This window comes from Phragmites australis, chromosome 17, assembly GCF_958298935.1.
Source record: "Phragmites australis chromosome 17, lpPhrAust1.1, whole genome shotgun sequence".
In the NCBI taxonomy this organism is placed as follows: domain Eukaryota; kingdom Viridiplantae; phylum Streptophyta; class Magnoliopsida; order Poales; family Poaceae; genus Phragmites; species Phragmites australis.
In genome coordinates, this window is record NC_084937.1 from 2,439,190 (window position 1) to 2,463,740 (window position 24,551).

Here is a 24,551-nt window from a genome sequence, read left to right on the forward strand (position 1 = left end):
GGATCCTTATCATTTACTTATTTGGGTCTTCATCTAGGTACAACAAGACATTCTTTTGCAAAATATTTGCCTCTGGTGAAAAGGGTAGAAAGAAAAATGTTAAACTGCTATAAATACCTTACCAAGGTTGGCAAACTTGAGATGGTTAACTCAATTATTTCTTCTTTACCTACATATGTTAAACTGCTCTAAATACCTTACCCAGGTTGGCAAACTTGAGATGGTTAACTCAGTTATTTCTTCTTTACCTACATTCTTTATGTGCAGTCAAAAAAACCCAGTGACAGTTTGAAAGGATCGAATGGCTCAAGAGGGGGTGAATTGGGTTCCAATTAAAAGTACGTCTGCTGAATTTCAGAATAAATAGCAACCTTATCCTAAATGAAAGACAATACAACTACACGAACAAGGTAGAGGAACAAGTAAACAAGCAAGCTAGAACACAAAGTAAATTACGGAACAAGTAGCAACTTTATCCTAAATCAAACATTTTGACCCGATCCAATAAGTCCTAGACCCACCAATCCAAACTGTAGCTAGGTGGATCCGGGTGCAAAAGATATTTTAGGGTATTTTGATTTTTGGAAAATTCCATAAAATACTGAAAGGAATATTAGTTGTGTTGATAAATCGGCTTAAATAATCTAAAATGCATAGAAAAATATGTAGACCTCAAATAAATATGAAACTAATTTTGTTGGGTTTTTATTATTGTAGTCTACATGTTAAAATTATGTGCATGCATGAAAGTGCTACTATTTTTCCTATAATTAAGTGAATGTGTTTGTTGGTGAATCAGGAACCAGGGGTCCCCAAATCCCGAGGCCGGGCCAGCAATCTGCCACGTGGCGCCTTCCCGCGGGGTTCATCTCCGCGAGGTACGAGAAGACTAAGTCCCAGGAGGGGGTGCTCGGGACCATGAACCGTGGTCCCCGAGTACCCGAGTTCCCCGATGATCTGCGAAGACCAAGTGCGGGGAAGAGAGTGCTCAGGGTCATGAACAGTGGCCCTCGAGCACCCAAGTACCCCGAGGACCCAAGGAAGGTAGTTCCGGGAGAGAGTGTTCAGGGCTGCGAACAGCGGCCCCCGAGCACTCAGTTCCCCGAGGATCCGAACAGTCAATTCCGGGAGAGAGTGCTCGGGGCCATGAACAGTGGCCCCGAGCACTCGGTTCCCCGAGGATCAAGAGAGGGGGTTTCCGGGAGAGAGTGCTCGGGGATGTGAACAGTGACCCCTGAGCACTCGGTTCCCCGACGGCCCAAGAAGTCCTTCGTCGGTGGCCCCCACAGGGGTCCAGCGGTGAGATGTCAGCCTGTGAAAGGCCCAATGCAGCATTTAAGAGGGCACGTGGCCCGTCACCTCTAACTGCTGCTGCCACGCTCGGTGTCAGCCCCTGTCACATCCTGGCAGAAGGGCGTCGGGACATTTAATGCTCGGGTCCCATCTCGTGTCATTTGGTGCGCCTCGGGATAGCATCGCAAGGCCCAAGGCGCCTCGCCTGCCGCCCTGCTGTGTCAGGCGAATAAGACCGGGCAGGCACGTTGGGCCGTTCTGTCGCTGCCCGGTGGGCCCTCTCCACGGCGCCCGTTGCCAGCGCCATCATGACGACCAAGATAGGGCGGGGGGGCGCGTTTTCAACCCCCCCGGTCACTTTGCAGCAGCCCATGATGACTGCTTTCCCATTTATGGCGCCTTGGAACTCGTGCCTTCCCTTTCGGGGCACGGACAAAGGAGGTCAGATCTAGCTCTCCAGCGCTCAGTACGGCACTCTGAGAGATTGAGGAACTCTGGAACACAGACACCTCGACAGAAGAACACCTTAGTATAAGCACAGAAGCTAAGACCACCGAAGAGCAAGGAGCCCGAAGCTCTAGGATAGACAAACATTCTTGTAACCAGCAACATTCCTGAGAGACATTCTCAGGGCATTTATAGCATCCACACAGGAGTAGGGTATTACGCTCAGTGCGGCCCGAACCTGTCTAAAAATCCCTCCAGTGCATTTACTGCATTCTGAATTCGATCCTTCCATCTCACCTGCCATCGCATTTACACCCATTTATTTCTCCCGCAAACATATTCAGAATCATCCCCCCGGCCGAATCTCAAAAAGGGGTCCCTCCGGATCCCTGCGATAGGAGTTCACCCTCCGACAGCTGGCGCGCCAGGTAGGGGGGTTGCATCCCTGAATTTGTTTGTTTTTCCTGCAGAAAAAAATGACAGGTGGCCATCGTCTCCGACGCACCAGCTCCAGCTCCAGCGAGGAAATGGAGCCCCTCGCGCAGGAGGCCCCAGCCGCTGCTGCTCCTCAGCAGCAACCACGGTCCGCACGCACGGCGCTCCCCTCTTAGGGGGACCATGGCGCTGGGCCCAGCAGGACCGCTGCCGCCGTCACTAGCGCACCACCTAACCCTCAGCAGGCGGCAGAAACTCCTACCGCCAGATCCACGTCTGGACAGCGCCGGGCGCCGTTGCGGCGTAGGCTCGCCTTCGGCGAGGCCAGTCCTGGGATTTCGCTGCTTGCGGCGCAAGCTCTCCTCAGGCACCCGCCGATCCAGGCGGCGGGGGAAACCCCAGAAGGCCACTGGCTCCAGGAGGTGGCCGCCTTGGTCGGCACGGCTCACCGTCAGGTGCTGGCCGAGAGCTCTCGTGCTACCTCCCACCGCGGCGCAACCAAGGCTGGTCCATTCTCAGGTGGCGGCCGAACCGGCCGCGGGGCTCCAATAGGAGTGCCACCCCCTTGGCTACTACCGGAGCTCAGGACCTCCGCTTGCACCTCAATGAGCGGAGGGCTGTTGAAGACACGCGCGTTACCCTCGAGCGCCAGCGGGAGACCCGGCATGAGGCTGAAGCTGAGGACCAGGCCTCCTCCTTGCCGGCCCATGACCGTCGGGGCTCCCCGCCTCGCCGGCGTTCACCGCCCAAGGGTGCTGCCCGCGCAGCAGGGTACGGCACAGGCTGCCGTGCCTTCACCAGCGAGCTCTGCCGGGTCAAATGGCCCACCAAGTTTCAGCCAGAACTGCCGGAGAAGTACGACGGGTCCATCGACCCCGTCGAGTTCCTCCAAATCTACACCACTGCTGTCCAAGCGGCTAGCGGCAGTGAAAAGATGATGGCCAATTATTTACATGTTTTCTTGAGGGGCTCTGCCCGCTCTTGGCTTATGAACTTACCCCTAGGATCCATCGGCTCCTGGGATGATCTCTGCCACCAGTTTGTGGCAAACTTTCAGGGCACATTCACACGCCCTGGCCTGGAGTGCGACCTCCACACCATCAAACAGCAGGAGGGGGAGACATTGCGGCGCTTCATACAGCACTTCAGCCAGGTCCGCAACACCATCCCGCGGATAACCCCCCATGCTATCATTGTCGCGTTCCGACAGGGTGTCCGCGACGAGCGGATGCTCGAGAAGCTGGGCACGCACGAAATCGAAACCACCGTGAAACTCTTCGCGCTGGCCGACAATTGCGCCAAGGCGGCGGAGGCTCGGGCATGGCATGTTCCGCGCCCTGAGCAGCCCGCCGTCGATCAACCAGGTCCTTCCCGCTCCGACAGGCGGAAAAAGAAAAAGAGAAGAAGGCGCGAGGCTGTCCCCGTCGAGCCGGCCTAGGGCCCCGCCCATGGGCCGGCCCAGGAGCCCGACCGCAGACCTGCTCGCCGGGCGGCCGCCGACAGAAGACCCGCGCCCGTGAGGGCTCTGGCCCGAACCCCTCCTAGGGCTCCGGCTCCCGCGAGGGCTCCTGCTCCCGCAAGGGCCCCCGCTCCTGCGAGGCCCGAGCCGGGGAAGTGGTGCCAGATCCACCAAACCAAGTGGCATGACCTCACGGAGTACCGCACGGTCAAAGGTCTCATCAAGCAGCGCCAGAGGGACCGCGAGGAGCCCCGCAGGGGCGGCGACGACAAAGCCGCCCCTGACAACCAAGAGCTCGGCTTCCAGGAGCCCGAGCACACCGTCGCCTTCATCGACGGAGGCGCGTACACGGCCTTCTCCCGCCGCAGCGTCAAGACCATGCGGCGCGAGGTGTGCTCGGCGACCCCGAGCACTGAGGCCGCAAGGCCCCTGAAGTGGTCGGACGCCCCGATCACGTTCAGCCTGGCCGACCACCCCGCCAGTACTGCAGGCGTGGGGCGACTACCCCTGGTAGTGTCCCCCACCATCTGCAACGTAAAGGTCAGCAGGGTGCTGATCGACGTGGGTGCAGGCCTGAACCTCCTCTCCAGGGAAGCCTTCGAGAAGCTACAGGTGCCCTCCAAGCGCCTAAAGCCGTCGCTCCCCTTTTACGGGGTGACACCCGGGCACTCCCTGCCCCTCGGGCAGGTCGAGCTACCCGTGACATTCAGGAGCCGGGATAACTTCCGGACAGAGAATGTCATCTTCGACGTCGTGGAACTCCCCCTCCCCTACAACGCCATCCTCGGGCGCCCGACGCTCGCTCGGTTCATGGTGGTCACCCACTATGCTTACCTCACGGTCAAGATGCCGGGCCCAGCGGGCCCCATCTCTATGACCGTCGAGACCGGCAGCGCCGTCTCCTGCGCCGAGCAGTTATACTCGGCCTTGGTCTCAGCTCGGGCTGAGGTCAAAGGTCATCCAGGGGGCCCGGGACCCTCTTCATCCAAACCCCGACTCGCTGCCGACGCCTCCGTTCCTACGAAGGAGGTCGTGGTGGGCGAAGACGCTTCCCAGGTCGTCCAAATCGGCGGTGACCTGGGTGGCAAATAGGAAAGCGCGCTCGTCGCCTTCCTCCGAGCTAACGTCGACGTGTTTGCATGGTAGCCGTCCGATATGCCCGGGATCCCAAGGGAGGTGATCGAACACCACCTGGCTGTGCGCCCGGACGCACGGCCGGTGAAGCAGAAAGTCCGGCGGCAGGCGCCCGAGCGCCAGGAGTTCATCCGGGAGCAAGTAAGTAAGCTCCTTGACACCGGCTTCATCCGAGAAGTCCTCCACCCCGAGTGGCTGGCGAACCCAGTCATCGTCCCGAAGGCCAACGGCAAGCTCCGCATGTGCGTCGACTACACCGACCTAAACAAGGCTTGCCCAAAAGATCATTTTCCTTTACCACGCATGGATCAGATTGTAGATGCAACCGCGGGGTGCGATCTTTTATGTTTTTTACATGCAAACTCTGGTTATCACCAAATTTACATGACCATAGAGGATGAAGAAAAAACTTCTTTTACCACTCCGGTGGGGACTTATTGCTATGTATCGATGCCATTTGGTTTGCGCAACGCTGGGTCATCTTTCCAGCGTGCTGTGCGCATTACCCTTGACTCGCAAGTTGGCCGCAACGTCGAGGCCTACATCGACGATCTCGTGGTCAAATCCTGAGACCACGCCACCCTGCTTGAAGATCTAGCCGAGACTTTCAATAGTCTCCGCACTACCCGCTTGAAGCTCAACCCTGAGAAGTGTGTTTCTGGGGTACCTGCAGGTAAGCTCCTCGGTTTCTTGGTCTCTAGCCGAGGAATCGAGGCCAATCCAGAGAAGATCCAGGCCATTGAGCAGATGCGACCCCCGGCTCGACTCAAGGAAGTTCAGCGCCTCGCTGGCTGCATGGCGGCCCTCGGGCGCTTCATCTCCAAGCTCGGGGAGCGAGGACTCCCCCTCTTAAAACTTCTGAAGAAGACCGGTCACTTCAACTGGACGTCGGAGGTTAAGCAGGCCTTCCGCGATTTGAAGAAATATCTCACCTCGCCGCCCGTACTGGTGGCCCCCTCCGAGGGCGAGCCACTACTGCTCTATGTCTCGGCCACTCCTCAGGTCGTGAGCATAGTACTGGTGGTGGAGCGTGATGAGTGCTCGGGGCAAGGTGCTGGGTCCTAACTCCCGGCTGCCCCCGGGCACTCCCCAGTCCTCGCGGCTCCCCCCGAGCAGGGGGTCAAGCCCGAGCACTCGACTCCCCCCGAGCAGGGGGTCGAGCCCGAGCACTTGGCTCCTCCTGACCAGGGAGTCGAGCCCGAGCGCTCAGCCAGCCCCGACCACGCCGCCAAGCTCGGAAGCTGTGATAGGCTCTCGGGTGAAGCCGCAGTCCAGGCCCACCGAGTACAGTGACCGGTGTACTTCGTCAGTGAAGTCCTCCGAGACGCCAAGACAAGGTATCCCCAAGCCCAGAAGCTGCTCTATGCTGTGCTCGTTGCTTCCCGGAAGCTGCACCACCACTTCCAGGCGCACAAGGTCTCAGTGGTTACCACGTATCCACTAGGGCTGATCCTCCGAAACCGAGAAGGCACCGGGCGCTTCGTCAAGTGGGCGGTGGAGCCGGCGGAGTTCGATCTGCACTTTGTCAGCCGCCAGGTGATCAAAAGCCAGGCTCTCTCTGACTTTGTGGCAGAGTAGACACCTGTCCCCGAGATCAACCAAGAAGAAATTTCCGCCTATCCCGGGCACGATGCGCTCGGGTACTGGATTATGCACTTCGACGGTTCCCTCACGCTGAAAGGCGTGGGGGCGGAGTGGTTCTCACCTCCCCAACGGGTGAAGAACTCCGGTACGTCATGCAGCTGCAGTTCCGAGCAACCAACAACATGGCGGAATATGAGGGCCTCATCGCCGGCCTCTGGGCCGCGGTGGGCCTCGGAATTCGTCACCTCCTGGTCAAGGGAGACTCCCAGCTGGTGATCAAACAGGTGTCGAAAGAGTACCAGTGCACGGATCCTCAAATGGCGGCATACGTGGCGGAAGTCAGGAGGCTGGAGAGGCACTTTGATGGCCTGGAGCTGCGGTACATATCTCGCCGCGACAACGCTCCGGCCAATGACCTTTCTCACCTGGCCTCTTCCCATGCGCGCGTCCCTGCCGGAGTCTTTGAAGAAAGGCTCACACGGCCTTCCGTCCTGCCTGCCAACCAGGACGAAGGGGAACCCTCGAGGCTAGTTCAGGGGACCCCGACGGTACCCTTAGTGGGAAGCCCCGTCAGGGTGCCGCCGCCCGGCGAGTGTGCTGCGCTTGCTGGCAGTTCTCAAGATGCCTCGTGGATGGACGCGATCCAAGGGTACTTGAAAGAAAAGTTCCTCCCCGGGGATGATGCCTCTGCCGAAAGAATGGCACGACAGTCCAAGCGCTATGCCATAGTAGACGGGGGTCTCTACCAGTGCGGCACGGACAGTGTCCTCCTGAAATGCATCACCCGGGCAGAAGGCGGCGAGCTTCTCGCTGAGATCCACGAGGGCGAGTGCGGTGGCCATGCATCGTTCCGCACGCTGGTCGGGAAGGCCTTCCAGCAAGGTTTCTACTGGCCTACAGCTCTCCAGGATGCTTCTGAGTTGGTTCGGCGCTGCAGGGCGTGCCAGTTCCACGCAAAGCAGATTCACCAGCCAGCTCAGGCTCTCCACACCATCCCCCTGTCATGGCCCTTCGCGGTCTAGGGGCTGGACATCCTCGGTCCATTCCCCGAAGCAATCGAGGGCTATGAGTACCTCTACGTCGCCATCGACAAATTTACCAAGTGGTCGGAGGCGGTTCCAGTCGTCAAGGTTACCAAGAACACAGCGCTTCAGTTCATCCGTGGTATCACAAGTCGCTTCGGCGTCCCGGATAGGATCATCACCGACAATGGCACTCAGTTCACAAGTGCCCTGTTCGGGGACTACTGCAAGGACCTCGACATCAAGCTCTGCTTCGCCTCTATCGCTCATCCTCGAAGCAATGGGTAGGTCGAGCGTGCCAATGCTGAGATACTGAAGGGGCTCAAAACCCAGACCTATGACGTGCTCGCAAAGCACGGGAAAGGGTGGATCGACGAGCTGCCTGCTATGCTGTGGGCCAATCGGACCACGCCAAGTCGCGCTACCGGAGAGACTCCTTTCTTCCTCATGTACGACGCTGAGGCGGTCCTCCCCTCCGAGCTCACTCTTGGCTCCCCTCGGGTGCATACCTACTCCGAAGGCGAACAGGAACGGCGAAGGTGCGACGACGTCAACTATTTGGAAGAGCGCCGGCGGCGTGTCGCCGTCCGAGCAGCCTGATACCAGCAAAGCCTGCGGCGCTATCATCAGCGTCACATCCGGGCCCAGTCTCTCGAGGTGGGGGATCTAGTTCTCCGACGCGTCCAATCGCGCGAAGGAAGGAATAAACTGTCCCCTATGTGGGAAGGCCCCTTTACCGTGATCGGTGTCCCGCAAGAAGGCTCTTTTTGATTGGTTGCGGAGGACGGGCAGCCGCTCCCCAATGCGTGGAACATCGAGCATCTGCGCAAGTTCTATCCGTAGGTGGCATGTATGTGCTCGGGCCAACCAGGCCGGGGTCCCCCCGCCCAAGTTGGCCGGGGGCTACCACTAACCATGTAAGTCACCCAGTCTTGTACAAAATTATCAATATATATTACCATTCTCCAGTTCTTATTTCAAATTTTATTTTTTTCTGGAATCCATATGTTTAATCTGTCTGGTGAGATGCTCGACTGTGCGAAAAAAACATGCTCTCTCTTTTTCCCTGTTGATAAAAGAATCCCAATCGGTATGCGCGTAGGCAGTTACCGCCTGACCTAAGTCTGTTGTGGTAGGCTGTGGTGTTCGGTGTCATGGCAGTACCCCAAGCATCACCGAGCCTCTGGGGTTCTTGGCTGATCCTACCGCTCGAGCAAAGAGTGGTCGGGAGCCTAGACTCCAGGGGCAGGCTATTGGTGCTCGGCCTGGTCAGTCCTTCCCGGGTGCCACCAAGCCATAGGACCTCTGGGTTATGCCTCTGTCTGCATACTTCGTCGGTCCGGGTATTCGAGAGGTCTCAGGTCGAAAACGAGAGCAATCTATAATGAGTATCGCACTAACAGAGCGCACCAAACAAAGAATCTTTTCCTATTTTTTCAAGTTACAGATCAACAACCGAGAATAAAAGCAGCTCGACCTATAGGGCCTCAGTGCCCAGGCCGCTGCTCAGGCCTGAGGGGTCCTCGGGTAATCCTACCGCTCGGGCATGAGTGGTCGAGATCGCCGGGCCCCGGGCTCCTTCTCATGCTTTCCAGTGCTCGGGCGCTCCGACCGAAGGAACCAAGTCCCCGGGCACCCCGAGCTCGGAGCGCGTACCTCTCCTGGACCGGTCGGCCGAAAGGCTGACAGCTGTCTGGTGAGTGGTTAAGGTTATACGAATTTACATCCTTACATATTCAGCAATCTATTGTTCCCGAGTTATCCTCGGGACCCTCGCATTCTAATCTGTTCGGCGAGACGGTCTCCTCGCGCACAAAACCCTGCCCACGTGTTCGCTTTTCCCGGAACGACAGAACGGACAGTAGAAAGGTGTACCATACGAACGGCAATGTCTGACCGAAGTCCTTCATGGTGGTCGTGGTGCTTGGCCCGCTTAAAAGTACCCCGGGCACTACCGAGCCTCTGGGGTTCTCGGGTAATCCTTCCGCTCGAGCAAAGAGCGGTCGGGAGCCTAGACCCTTGGGGCGGGCTGTCGGTGCTCGGTCCGATCTGTCCTAGCCCGAGCACCACCAAACCGTGTGGACTCTTGGTCGCATTTCCGCCCACACGCGTCTACGGTCTGCTTGTTTGAGTGGTCGCAAAATGGGAAAGCGTTCACTGGTCGTGGCGTGCTCCGTGCTGGATCGACCTATCTCCCGAGCAAGGAAGTTCGTGCCTTTGTCTCTTGACTTAGCTGTTAGACTCGTGAGGGCTCGGGGGCTAAACGCGCGAAGAGGCCTCACTACTCGGGCGATGAGTGGTCGGGGCGACTTCGTTCTCGGGGGGTGGGGGGGAAGGTTGGGCTCGGTCCGACTAAGTACTCATCGGGACACCAAGAGAAAAGAGAAAAGACTTCACCAAGCATCAAGACAACACTGGAGTTGCGATCCCAAGGAAAGGCTTCCATTATATTCAAAAAAGGACAGCTATTCAGAGGGATCACTCCCATATTTACATCAAGTCAAAGAAAAAGAAAAATACAAAAGCCTAATCTAGGTCGGCGGGCTCAGGAGGCAGTGAAGAGTCCTCGCTGCTGCTGCCACTGCTCGGCAACGGTGGTGGCTCCCGCATGAAGCAAGCCGCCACCTCGGCGACGACGCAACGGACAGCCTCCCAGGCGGCCTCCTCCTCGGCCTCGACCACCCCTTCCTGGGCTGGCTCCAGCGAGAAGTTGGGGTCCCGGCTCTGATAACAGGCCAGGACATGCTCGGCCACTGCTTGGGCCAAACCACGCCCTTCCCAGGAGGCTAACTCCTGCACAGCCCGGGGAAGCGCCTTCAGTCGTCGGCTGATCTCCTCGAAGCCGAGGGTGATGTGGCCGATGGTCGCTCACTCCATCCCTTTCTCGCCCACGTAGACTCGCCCGAGCCCAGCCACCCTCACGGACCTCCGTGCTTGCCGAAGGATGTCTCGCATCATCAGCTTGACGTTGGCCCGCTCGACGGTAACAGTCTCGAGCTCGTCCTTCGCGATCTGCAGCCACTCCTCAAGGCTTAGCTCCTCGGCCGCGCTGGTCGGGACGGCGCTGGTCGCCGGGGCTTCGGCTTGCTTCTGCTTCACCTGCTCGGCGACGGCAGAGAGAGCCTGCTCCCGGGCAGTCAGCTCCACCTCCCACTTGGCGGCCTACTCCTCCCAAGCTGTTAAAGCCGCCGACGCCGAGGTAGCCTCTGCTTCACGATGAGTCAGCTCCTCCTCCCAGGCATCCAGAGCCGTTGCCGTAATTTCGACGTCGGTCTCATAGATCGCGACCTCCTCCTCTCGACAGAGGACTTCGGCGCGGCTCCACTCGAGCTCGTCCTTCCGGCCGTGATATCTCACCCAAGCAGGTGGCTTCCTCTTGCGCGGTGATGGCCTCCTCGCGCACTTCATCCAGGGTCTCCCACTCCTCGGCCATCGCGCGCCTCTCCCTCTCATGGGCGGCGTGGGCCGAGGCAATGCGGGCCTCCAAAAGACGGCTAACCTCCTCTAGCCGGCCCCTCTCCTCGATGAGGGCGGCGCGCTCAGCCTCGAGTTGTGCTCGTTCCCCTGCCACGGCCGCCTCCAGCCACTCGATCACCTCCCGGGCGCTTCCTAGCATGTCCGGGAGGGGTTCCGCGACCTGATTCGACGGTGGCCGGGCGCTGGGTCCCCTGCGAGCCCTCTCTACGGAGGCGCTCAAGGTCCCCGACTGCTACCTTGATGGCGCCGCCCTCGCCGTGGCCATCTGCCCCGCCCTTGAAGTACTAGGGGCGAGCTCGGGGCTCAGCGGCGCTTGCGGCTCCGGTTCGGCCGATGCGCTCGGCTCAGGGCTCAGCGGCGCTTGCGGCTTCGGTTCGGCCGATGCGCTTGGCTCAGGTGCGCTTGGCTCTGGGGCGGGAGCTGGCCTTGGCGCTTCCGGTCACCTTTGGTCCCCGGTGGCGTCCTTGGGCAGCCTGAAAGCAAAAACAGGTTAGTCCCCGAACTCACTCCAGGCGAAACACGCTCGAGGAAGAAGAAACTTACACAGTCTTTGGTCCTCGGTATTGCCATCGTGATTCTGGGATCTTGAACTCTGGGCCCGACGGCTTTGGCCCAGAGTCTGCCCTCCTCCTCTTCGGCAGGGGGCTCTGCGGGGCTGCTGTGGAGCCCGTCTCCGACGGCGGGCAGGCTTGGGCACTCGCTGTAGATGCGCTCCCGTGCCGGCCTTGGTTTCTAGGCTCTGGCGCCCGGGGCCTCACCTCCGCCGTGAAGCCCGTCTCCGGTGACGGGCCGGCTTGGGCACTCGCTGTAGACCTGCTCCAGCGCCGGCCTTGGTCTCCGGGTTCCCGAGCCCCGGACCTCACCTCCGTCGCTGACTCCGCACTGGACGACTGGGCGCCCCAGCCTCCCTCCTTCGCGCCACCCACCGACGGCCGTTCCCGTGGAGGCGACGGTGAGGACGAGGATGTCGGCTGCGGCATGAACATCCGGGGGTGCTTTCCTTTGTCCCCCGGCGCCGTCGCCGCTCCACTGCCGGCAGCGCTTCTTCCGCCGGCCTGATGGCTGCTGCCTGCGGCAGCCCCACGGCCCCCCTGCCGCTCGCCTGCGGCCTGCCACTGGCGGCGTCCCCGCCAGAGGCCATCGAAGTGCGGCCGGTCGCCTTGTCTACCCCGGAAATCTGGATAGTCCCAGGGTCCTGGCGCCCTGGCCGGTCGACCAGACCCTGGGCGTCGAACTCGGGCAGCGTCGCTTGCAGCGCCACCCGGTTCAGGTCGGCGCAGAGCGCCAGCTGTTCCCGGGGGAGCACTGCCCGGGTAAGGTCCTCCACGCCGGTCACCACCCAGAGTAGGCCTGCCAACGCCGCCTCGTCTAGGTCCCAGTCCTCACCGATCTGGGTCCTGGTGATGTCCTGGGAGCCCGTGTACATCCAGCTGGGGCGGACCCGCTCCCGCAGAGGCGCCAGTCGGCGGCGCAGGTAGTCCGCCACCGCCATCACCGACGTAAGGCCGGCCTTGCATAGGTAGTCGATGCGGTCCAGGACCGGCTGCATCCGCTTGTCCTCCGCCGGTGACGCCTCCCAGATTGACCTCTGGGGCTCCGCCGCCAGCTCCGGCAACGTGAGGCGGTCATGGGGACTGACGTCGACGTAATCCCAGTCGCGCCGCCAGTCATCCCACTTGCTCCGCAGCACTTGGGGGATGTACAGCTCCGCCAAGCCATCCCGCAGCCGGAAGTTACAGCAGTCGGCGATATCCGCGGTGGAGAAGCCCCTCTTCTTCCTGCCCGGCCGCAGCACGAAGAAGTGGCAGAATAGCGACACCGACGGTGGCACCCCGACGAACATCTCGCAGAAATGTGCAAAGATCGCCAAGATGACGACCGAGTTCGGGTTGAGATGCGCCAGTTGGATCCCGAACTATCGAGGATCTGGAGGAAGAAGGTTGAGAACGGCGGCACCAGCCCGGCCGCCACGAAGGAGACGAAGATGACGATGCACTCCGGCCGGTCCGTGACGGGCGGGAAGCTTGCCGTCCTCACCACCGAGTCCTCCCACTGGCCTTCGGGCACCATCATCTTCCGCACCTTGTTCGCCGCCTCCTCGTTGACGAACCGTGACTCCGGCAGTATGCTGTCGGGTGTCTTGTCGCGACGGCTGCCTCCCGCTCTCGGCATTATGTCGGGGTGGGGGATGTGCTGGAACGGTGGGGGAAGAAGGGTGCACTATTCGCCAAAGGGAGGGCGAGAGCTCTGGAGCACAAGGAAGAAGAAGAAGGTTCGATCGCGAAAATGGCGTAAAGGGGCGGCGGTTCGCTCCCCACCTCCTTTTATACCCCAGGTATTTCAAACGACGCCTGCCACGGCGCGCTCGGCGAGACGAACTTCCTCGATCGGCGCAACCGCCAGGCGAATCTCTCGGGCCGCGCGGATGTTAGCAGTCGTCAGGCGCACTACCCTCGATCTGCGCAGTTGCCACGCGCGCCGCCCACCTCGTTATTACGCGCCTCGGGAGTCGGCTGGACGCGCTTCCGTTCGGCTCCCCGCTGGGCCGTACCAGAAGCCTGGGCCGGAGAGGCCAATGCCTAAAAGCATGCCACGTGGCGTCGGTGCTGGGTTCGGCCTCGATGAAGATGAAGGCCCCATCCACAGTCTCTAGGCCATCGCCTGCCAATGGGCCCGGGGGCTGCTGTCGGTGAATCAGGAACCAGGGGTCCTCGAATCCTGAGGCCGGGCCAGCAATCTGCCATGTGGCGCCTTCCCCGAGCACTCGGTTCCTCGAGGACCAAGAGAGGGGGTTTCCGAGAGAGAGTGCTCGGGGATGTGAACAGTGACCCCCGAGCACTCGGTTCCCCAACGGCCCAAGAAGTCCTTTGTCGGTGGCCCCCACAGGGGTCTGGCGGTGAGGTGTCAGCCTGTGAAAGGCCCGATGCAGCATTTAAGAGGACGCGTGGCCCGTCACCTCCAACTGTTCCTGCCATGCTCGGTGTCAGCCCTTGCCACATCCTGGCAGAAGGGCGTGGGGACATTTAATGCTCAGGTCCCATCCCGCGTCATCCGGCGTGCCTCGAGATAGCATCGCAAGGCCCAAGGCACCCTGCCTACCGCCCTGCTGTGTCAGGTGAACAAGACCGGGCGGGCACGCCGGGCCATTCTGTCGCTGCCCGGTGGGCCCTCTCCACGGCGCCCGTTGCCAGCGCCATCATGACGACCAAGACAGGGTGGGGGAAGCGTTTTCAACCCCCCCCCCCTGTCATTTCGCAGCAGCCCATGATGTCTGCTTTCCCATTTATGGCACCTTGGAACTCGCGCCCTCCCTTTCAGGCCATGCCACCGCCGGCGAGTATTTAAGAGAGCCGACGGGCACGGACAAAGGAGGTCGGATCCAGCGCTCAGTACGACACTCTGAGAGATTGAGGAACTCTGGAACAAAGACGCCTAGACAGAAGAACACCTTAGTACAAGCATAGAAGCTGAGACCACTGAAGAGCAAGGAGCCCGAAGCTCTAGGATAGACAAACATTCTTGTAACCAGCAACATTTTTGAGAGACATTCTCAGGGCATTTATAGCATCCACACATGAGTAGGATATTACGCTCAGTGTGGCCCGAACCTGTCTAAAAATCCCTCCAGTGCATTTACTGCATTCTGCATTCGATCCTTCCATCCCACCTGCCATCGCATTTACACCCATTTATTTCTCCCGCAAACATATTCAGAATCATCCCCCCGGTCGAATCTCAAAAAGGGGTCCCTCCGGATCCCTGTGATAGGAGTTCACCCTCCGATAGTGCATAACTAAATCCTGAGATGTCCAAAATCGATGAACCCAATTTTGTTAGTTTTCTTTTGTCATGCTTTGTACTGAAAAATATAGTTCAATTATGCAATGCATGACTGGCATGGTGTAGCGTGCCTTCCATCCTAGTATATTTATCCAGGGACTTAACTACCTAGAAATCTCGCACCCTCTTTGGCCATGTCTCTAGTGAGTTCTCTCCCCTACAAGCTTATTAGCTGCGTGGGTGGTTGTAAAATTTTATTAAATTCTGACATCGCATGGAATTTAAACCACATCATCTGAAGCCTTTCATGCAGCCTTGGATTGAAGTTTAAAACTGATTTCGAAAGTAGATTGTGTAAAATAGTTACCTTTTAAACCAGAGGTCCAAATTAGACCAACTACAAATACAAGGGCCAAATATAGATAGAATTTTCTTTTTCCAAAGAAAGATTTACACAAGTTCCCATTATTGAGTAGACATTAGAGAGAGAGAGAGAGAGAGAGAGAGAGAGAGAGAGAGAGAGAGAGAGAGAGAGAGTAGGAGTAGGCGTGTCCTCCGCCTCTAGCTCTGCGACACTGACATGGGCGGAGGAGACGACAGCTAGCTGCATGGCCGGGTGAGCTTATGACATGACTTATTCCATTTATACTTTACGGGGATCTTATGAAACCTATTCATGGATGACATGGTTGGGGTATGATCATAGAAAACATTCTCCTCAAGTGAACTAGCCTATCCTTCCTAGATAAAAGACTTACGTGTTGATTGGATGTGAAGACAACTTTTGTCGTGAATTCAAATGTGGCAAATCCAATTCTCTATCTTTATGGCCAAATCAATCATTCGAGTCACACATTCCCATAATCCACCTTATTTTCTTTCGTAAAATCCAATTCAGCTATTTGTATAAAAAATACTTCGGAGTTGAAGAGAAGTATCTAAATGACATGTCTTATTTTACAATAACTCATGATTGTAGCAATGAAATACCAAAACCTACCCAATATGATATATGAGAATTAAAATTCTCTATGATATGCCTTCCCTATAAAAGACTTGAAATACCTTGCTTATGTATAATTGAAAAGTGCATTAACATAAATAGGACAGTAAGCAGCGACAGTACAAAGGTATGTAAAATATAAAAACAGTCAAAGTGGATTGGCCCACACTAGCACTTTTCATATAATAACTCCACCAAAAGTGAACCTATTACCGGAATCGCTTCAGGTACACCTATCAAAAAACAAGTTTTAATGCCCAATAACCAATTTGATCCCAAGGCAAAGAATAACCGGTTCTACCAAATGTTGCAATCAATACAGCAAAAACCACACCTGTGGCAAGTTTATTCATAGGGTTTTTTTAGACCCACCTATGAGATACACAAAATCTAGTTGGTAGTTAAAAGTCATGGCACAACCATTAGCAACTTGTCTCTACTATATAAAATATGAGTTTGTTACCGCGTCACCTCTTACTATACTCTCCACTCATCTAATAAAAAATCATAAAATTTGAATAATTTACCTACTTTTACCATCAATCCTCGTCTTCCAGCCTCCATACCTGTTACCGGCTATGGATATGAGACCTATTTTACTAATGAACATTATGAGGGAATTTGCGGATCCCATCTGAAATCAAACTCTAACATCACTCCTGAAGTATTCATTTAGTGGAGCTCTCATGACGTATCCATATCTCTATACTTTATAATTGATATTACCATATTTAATATTTATAGTTTCGTCGTAGCGATACAGGAAAATAAGTAAGTGTAATAGCCGGTAGAAGGGAACTGAAGAAGACTACATCCACCCGTCCGGTAGCGAAGGCTACAGAGGAAGGACAAGCCCAGTAGTGAAAGCCCAATAGCCCACGTCCTCCATCCGCTCGTCCACTCCCAAATCCCGTCTCACCCTCTCTAACCCTAACGGCGGGAAAGCGGCCGGCGGCGGCGGCGCCGGGAAGGAGAGCACCCAGGCGGGCAGGCCCGCGGCCGCGGCTAGACACGGCTACACGGGACGTCTCGGCACGCCAAAGCTCCGAACTAGTCGGTCGGATCGGCTGTCCTCGGCCCTATAAATCCCAGCGCATCTCCTTGGTTTCCCGACCCTCGATCGCCTTCTTTGCCGCGCTCACCGAACCCATCCCTCCTCCTCTTCGTCGAGTTCAAGGTATGCGACTTGTCGATCGATCCCTATTCTCTACATATTGTTTGATATCTGGAGGATTATAACGACTTGGGTTGCTTCGTGATTCATCGATTTGTGTATAGACGATTTGTGGTTGTGGTTCGTTTGCTTAGTTTGTTTCGACAGATCTGCTCGGAGATGTTGGGTGTTTGTCTGAGTGAAACTAACGTATTTGTTTGATGGAAACAATCTTCAGCAGAGCTGAATCTGAAAGATAATAAGTTTGGTTTACATGCCGTATTAGTCCGTTCACCTTTGACATCTGTTATGATTAGTTAAGTATACATGCCATGTTGTCATGTGGGCACTATGAAAACTCCTTACACGGTCAAAGAAATAATACAAATTCCCTAATGACAAGGAGGAACTGGGCAATGCTGTAAACTAAAAGTCAGTTAAAGTTAAATTCCGTGACAAAAGAGTAGGTTAAATTTAATTGGCATTGACTAGCCAACTAGAAAGAGATTGCAGAGTTAATTACAAGACTATCTGCAGATTATCCTTGTTTTCCTTATTGCACTGCTGGCCTAGACCTGCATTAAATTAACACTTCATTAATTTATTGCAAGAGTATCCCTTACTGTTGGTGGGGTCAGCATAACCGGTTCATAGCTGGGTTTAAAAAATAATGTAAAGGTCATCATGTACTTCTGCAGGTTCTTAAGCTCTGTTTTCCCGATTGCACTTCTGGTTTGTTTAGATATCTGTCACAAAATATCAGAGAGTACCAGCTCACGTTAATGCAACACTCCTGTTAATTGGTTACTGTTGTTAGGGTCAGGATAGCAGGTTCATTTCTTGGTTTCTTGGTCTAAATATAAGTTGGAATCCATCCTGTACATTCTGCTAGTTATTAGGAAGCTTTGTTTTCCAAGTTGCACTCCTGGAGCATTTAGATATTTGTTGCAAAATATGGAAGTGTCGGACTTGCATTAATGCAACACTCTTATTAATTAATTGCTGCCTGTTAGCATTTCTTATTGTTGATGAAATCAGCATTACAGGTTCATTGGTTGCTTCCACGTGAACAGGTGGACTCAGTTCGACAGCATGGGTGAACGGGTGATGTGTGTATGGCATTGCCACACCGCTCACCGTAAGTGATATAAAGGTTTGAAGGTGGTGGGTCACCGCACCTCACCACAACGCGGTAATAACTCTGGTTAGGCTTGATTAATGATTAGTCATTTTTAAGGAAAGCAATTAGGTATTGTGTATTCCTGATTGATGTTTCACTTTATCGTTCTTTTTTAATGACAAATGATTTAATTTCTTTTCATACAACCCTTCTCAGATCTTTTTTCTTTAGAAGTTATGGGTATCATGCTATAAACCAAGGGCACAATGCACAAGTTTTAACTTTCCCCTGTTTGCCTAATTTTGTCCCTCAGGTTCTATCCCTTGCTAGTTGCTACTTGACTGCTGTAATACGGATCAAGCACGTAGACTTTTGCAATGGCAAATGAGGAGGACGTCAAACAGAGGCAGATTGTTGAAACACGTGCGAGAAATATTAGCCACAATGTTCGATGCACTGAGTGTGGTAGCCAATCTATTGAAGATTCACAAGCTGATGTTGCAATTTTGCTTCGAAAAGTACTTGTTCTTTTCTTTTACCTTTGAATAACAGATTTACTTTGACTCTTGGTGGCTACAAGTGAATGTGTCAGATTTCCTGATATGGTTATGTGCTCCGTTCTAATACTTGATTGCATGAACCTTTCAATTCATGATCCAAAGAAAAATGAGGCCTACATCTTGGAAATTCGAATGCGATAGCAATTAAAATATTGTTTATGTAAAATAGAATATGCTTTGGTGCAACCTTTTGTTTTAAAATGGTCACTTTTTCTTGCACAGTTTACCATGTTTTGGAAGCACCCTACAATTATTTTTTTAAGGGAAATGACGTTCATGACAAAAACATCACATGGCTTTTGTAATATCTATCACAATGGATGTTTCGAAGCAGATGAATTTGGTTCATCTCCTTTATTTATACCTGAAGGGTGCAATGACACTTGTTTTGGACAACTTGGTTGAAAGTTCATGATTTAAAGCTACCAGATATTAACTCTTGTGTGCTTCTTTTGCTTCCTCTGCTATCTTTCACATATTTGGTTACACCACCTAAGCACAGACTAACTGAAATGCATGGGTATAGGAAAAAAATCAAATTCAGTAATAATGGTAAATTAACAACATCACTATTTGTAGTTTTAATAATTGATATTTTCTGTCAAACAGTAACAGCATTTATATGACATTTTGCAGCTCATTCGTGATGAAATTAAAGCAGGAAAGAGTGATAAAGAGATCTACAAAAAACTAGAAGATGACTTTGGAGAGACGGTTCTGTATGCTCCTAAATTTGACCTTCAGACTGCTGGGATATGGCTTTCACCTGTAAGCTCCTAAATTTGACATTTCATTCATGATTTCTTTTGTCGCTTGGAAGTGCTACTCCTGATTCCCGAAGAGTTAATGGCTCATCTAATCCCACAAAACCTATTTCCTGTGTACAAATGTTACATAGTATGCACTTGATAAATTATGTATGCTTTTAATATGAATTCCAGACTAGGTATCTGGTCTCCTGATTTAGTACATTACGTGCAGGTCATTGTGGGTGGTATAGCAACTGGCATCTGGGCTTATCAAAAGCACAGGCAGAGGACAAACGTTCACATTATGGCCCTGAACCTCGTCCGAGGGGTTCCGCTGACTCCAAGGGAGAAGGAGACCATGCTTGACATCCTTACACCGCCACCACCGCCAAGGAGGTGGTGGTGGCCAGGTAACTGATGGTCATGTTCCTATCGTGCAACATAAGTACTCCATTCCAAAGGTAGCAGCGTCTAAATATCAGGATGGCTATTTTTTGGCACCATGTTTTGATGTATATTGCATATCTGTAAACTTTGGATCGCGAATTTGGTTTAACCTAACATCTGCGATGTCTTTGTACTGCATGGAACGTCTGGTAGGTAAGGAGCTATGAATTATCTGATGTTGCTGTTGTTGCTTTTCAACTATGGAGCTCTCATTTGTCAGCAGCCCTCACGTGTGCTGAACTGCTGATGAGGTAACAAGCAGGCGATGTCACTGCTGATCAGAACACAGAACAGAACTTGTTCCAACACCAAGATTATCACTTTTCCCTTTCTTCTACCTAAGTGTCTCTATGGTGTATGCATGTACAGTATTCCCCTATCTATCTACTGAATCTATTTGGCTCTCGTTTACCCTGTGAGTTTACTGGTACTCCCATGCCTATCAGACAAATGTTACCATTGGCTGCTGCTTTCATTGACAAGCTTTACGCCCCACCTGACGTCCACGCATCGCCTGATGTCCCTTCCCGTGTGCAGTTGTAGGTGGCTTGATCCTCTCGTAGTACCAGGACGGCAATGTGAGGAAGAGCCCTGACGCGATATGATGTGAGGTACCGAGGCTTTGCGTACGGGTTCTCCACGGCGATGAAATGATGAACGTGGAAAAGGAAGGGGTGGAGGCTTTGATACTAGTTGTCACATCTCTAGAACTGAGAGATCTGAGAAATCTAGCCAGAGAAGAAGATCAAGCAGAGAAAAATAAGAGGAAGGAGGAGCATGGCTATGCCATGAACCAGTTCAGCTCATAACCACTCATATCATCCATATCCTTTACAGAGGTTCCCACTCCTCTCTCAAACCCCAAATCGAGATGTGGGCCCCACACACTCATGCCCCTTGTGTCGGCTTATATTATACCAGCATTGATCATGCACGCCACCTCCAACACCCTCACGCCTTGGTTGCCTTCTCCTGGTGTAGCTCCAGCATCACGCCTTGGTTGCCTTCTCCTGCTGCGGCTCCAGCCTTGCTCTGTTGTCTAACGAGCTGTTGGCATTGTCGGTTGGATAATAGGTTGTGACACCTAGGAGGCGCCTAAGTGGGGAGCACCAACCGGCACGCGACAACAGTCATGTCGTGCCTGCCTAGGAAGGGCTCGCAGAAGAGATCAGCGCCGTCCTTGGCCCTGTCGACGAGTAAGGCCGATGCATTGGGGAGCATCCGATTGCCAAGCCGCAGTAGTTGATGTAGATAGGGTAGTGGTAGTCGGCGTCATCATGGGCGACTCCCTCGCCGAAGTCGAGCTGCCGGAGTGCCTTCTTGTGCGCAGTTGTGCTTTTGGAATGCTTCTTGATTCCGCAGCTTGGCGAGGAGGTATGGTGACGGCTTATGCAACGATTTCTGGTGGTAGCCGGCGAACACGTACCAGCTACGACACAACTGGTAGCTGAATTCGGCCATCGAGGAGATGGTCATGCCGGTATGTCTTCCAAGCATGAATGATATATTATCACACGTAAAGAAAAATTAGAAGGTATTTCTCTAGGGGCTTAACTACCTAGAAGTCTCGCACCAATGCCCACATCCTCTCTAGCCTTGTCTCTCCCCGGTAGGCTTGCTAGCTGCGTGGGTGGTTGCAATCTTGTAAAATTGGTGATGCTATATTTCAACAGTTTGATTTTTGGTTTCTCTTCAGCAGCAAATATGAGCCCTGCGATCTTCATCGAGTGGTTGTCCCTATTTTTTCTTCCTCTAGAGTTGTTGTAGCGAACATGACTCTCTTAAGATATTTATATGATCTTATAATTAATGGTAACATAGTCAATGAGACTAACATATTTTGTTAAGTATATGTCTTAATAGGTCTTATGGATGCAATACATGAAGAAGTCACTATAGTCGTGATAAAAATTGATTGAATTGGAGAAGTCTTAAGAAAAATGACTACATCGAATAGTCCAGTGCTCTGATTGTTGTACACACCGGAGTGTTCTCGGCTTAGAAGAAGCTTTTTAGAAACAACACATTGGATGGTCCGATGTTAGAGTTGTATGAACACCGGAGTGTTTTACAGGAGAAGTGCAGATCTTCGGAGGGAAGGTTTGAACGCCGGATGGATTGGTGCTCAGAGATGTACAGGCCGGATGATTCCATCATAGCATTTTCTAGGAGAAGGTCTCTACAGCTAGTTCGGTGTGGTTATACACACTGGATGGTCCAGTGTCCTGAAGATCTACACATTGGATAATAAATAGTGTAGAAAAAGTGGCTCCATTGGCTGAAGTATAAACACTGGGTGGTCCGGTGATGAAGTTCAAGGTTACACCGGATATCTGGTGTTCAAAATAGGTTTGAGTGGAGTTCCAACGGCTAGTTTATACTGCTATACACGTTAGATGGTCCGGTATTTGTACTGCTATTGACACCGGATCATCTGGTACTCATAATTTATTTGAGCTATTGGCGTGACGGCTAGTTCACGTGGTTGAGGCTGTAAATACCCCTTTACTCTGTCATTTGAGTGGGCTAGAGTCTAGAGAAGCTCATAGACACTTGAGAAGACATTAAAGCCACTAAAGTGCTAAAAGTGATCATTCAAGGCAATTAAGCATAAGATTGGGGAGTAATTAGTGCTAATACGTCTAAGGAGAGTTGTTGCTAGGTGTTGCTATCTAGAGAAGGATCAAAGAGTGATTCTACATTGCACCAAGTGGTACACTGGCATCATGAGCCTTGGTGGCTCATGCTTGCTGACCTTTCGACTTGGTGTGAAGCTGCGACAAGACGCTTCTACAGGGACTTGCCTCGATGGCTCAACCTCTAAAGTGAAGACTGCAGCAAGTGACTGAAACAAATGCCTGTGGTGAGGCCTTGCCTTAGTGGCTCAACCTATTTGAGGCCTAGGTGGCTCAAAGGTTGTGACCGGGTGCCATTTGGGAGCTGTAGTCTAGGTGGCTACTCTAACATGGACTAGGGTGACGTTTAATATTATATATACCACATGATAAAAATCTTTTGTACCGAGTTTGTTCTCTCTACCATCTTTACATTTCCACATTTACATACTTACAATCTATCCTTGCATGTTTATCTTTATAGAGTAGTTTGCTAGGATTAGTTATAGGTTGCAAATATTTTAAATAGTAGAGTAGACACTAGATAAACCTAGAGCACATTTAGATATAAATTGACATAGGTTTATTTTGTGAAGTTTTTGAAACTGATTAGTTTTAAGTGTCATTCACCCCCTTCTTACGACGTCACTAATCCCTATAGCTGCCCCTCTCCATGCCATTATTCTTCTTCTCTAATGCGCTGGCGTGACACGCTCCCCCGGTCCGCCCTCTTGCACTCGTCTCTAGTGGCGCCCCGCCGTCGGACCATCTCCGTCAAGTCGTCTTCGCTTGCCTCCGTCCCGACACCGCTCATCAGGTCCTCCTTTGCCGCCCGTGGTGCCCCCATCGCCTCACCACTCGGTCAGCTCGGACTTCCTCCCCAAGAGCTCTTCTAAGTTCGGGAACGAAGGAACCCCCTCCTGGCGGCCCGACCTTCCTCCCGAGAAGCTTTTCTAAGTCCGATGACAAAGGACCCTCTTGCCCTCCCCGAACCCTACCGGCGGCCGCCGTTCTTCGTTGTCTGAGACAATGATCTCGTTTTCTAACGCTTGACCATTAGGAGGCACACGTAAAATTTTATCTTTGATCAGCTTAAATTCAGACATCGTATGGAATTTAAGCCACATCATCTAAAACCTTGGGTGCAGCCTTGGATGGTAATTGAAAACTGATTTCGGAAGTAGATTGTGTAAAATAACCTTGTAGAGTACAGGTCCAAATTAGACCAACTGCAAATAAAAGGGCCAAATATAGATAGAATTTCGTTTTTCCAAAGAATTATATCAACAAGCATGTTATATATATCAGATTTAACTACTAAAAACCTATAAGCAATACTTCAATAAACATATCACAGAAAGACACTACTAAAAAACTATTTTTCAAGATACCTAGGGTAATTTTCTACAGGCGGTTTATTTGAAAAATCGCCTGAACAGTTAGCAAGGGCCTCCTGCGGTTACGGACCACCTGTGGAAATATATTTTTACAGCCGGTTCCTTATGTAAACCGCCTCTAGAAATGACCATCTATTAAAAAATTCATAACTTTTTTATGTGAAGTCGGATGAGAAAAAACTCTATATGAAAATTGTAACTCTCGATGAGATCTACAACTTTGTAGTTGATATTTTTTTTTATTTGAAGTCATTTAGATGTCCAAATAATTGTTTCAAGTTTCAAACGATTATTTGGGCATCTAAATGACTTCAAATAAAAACTTTTCAACTATAAAGTTGTAGATCTCGTCGATGGCTACAATTTTCATATAAAGTTGTCCTCATCCGATTTCATATGAAAAAAATATGAATTTTTGAAGATAAGTTGTCACCCATTTTTACAATTGGTTCACATAAGAAAGCGCCTGTAGAAATATCTATATTTTTACAAGCGGTTCACATAAGGAACCGACTGTGAAAATAGGTGACAGCTTATCTTAAAAAATTCATAACTTTTCTATACAAAGTCGGATGAGGACAAACTTTATATGAAAATTGTAGGCCTCGACGAGATCTACAACTTTATAGTTGAAAAGTTTCTCATTTAAAGTCATTTAGATGCCCAAACAATCATTTAAAGTTTCGGATTGCAGATATCAAAAGAATTGCATATGCTCATATGTTCCGTAGTCGTTCTCTGGTGTGATGGTGGGGAGAGTTCGCGCGACCCGACAGGTTTTGAGTTCGAGTGCCAAAAACCACGTAGCGCGCGTATTTCGCACGAAAAAACGCGTGACTTGTGACTTGTGACTTCGCGACCCCGTGGAGTTCCTGG

General features: G+C 52.6%; 1 protein-coding gene across 7 annotated transcripts; it reads left to right on the forward strand.

Annotated features, from left to right (window-relative positions):
• The first annotated feature begins 16,470 nt into the window (after positions 1–16,470).
• Positions 16,471–20,074, forward strand: LOC133897577 (cytochrome c-type biogenesis CcmH-like mitochondrial protein). Of its 7 annotated transcripts, XM_062338354.1 has the most exons (6): positions 16,472–16,811; positions 17,861–17,979; positions 18,221–18,425; positions 19,104–19,235; positions 19,449–19,677; positions 19,817–20,074. In XM_062338354.1, the coding sequence occupies exons 3-5, from the start codon at positions 18,285–18,287 to the stop codon at positions 19,632–19,634; spliced, it is 459 nt and encodes a 152-aa protein (XP_062194338.1). In that variant the 5' UTR covers positions 16,472–16,811; positions 17,861–17,979; positions 18,221–18,284; the 3' UTR covers positions 19,635–19,677; positions 19,817–20,074. The 7 variants fall into 7 exon arrangements, with proteins under 7 accessions (XP_062194341.1, XP_062194339.1, XP_062194342.1 ...); XM_062338357.1 differs by having other exon boundaries at positions 16,471–16,811; positions 17,834–17,991; positions 19,449–20,074; XM_062338355.1 differs by having other exon boundaries at positions 16,471–16,811; positions 17,861–17,991; positions 19,449–20,074.
• The last annotated feature ends 4,477 nt before the right edge of the window (positions 20,075–24,551 follow it).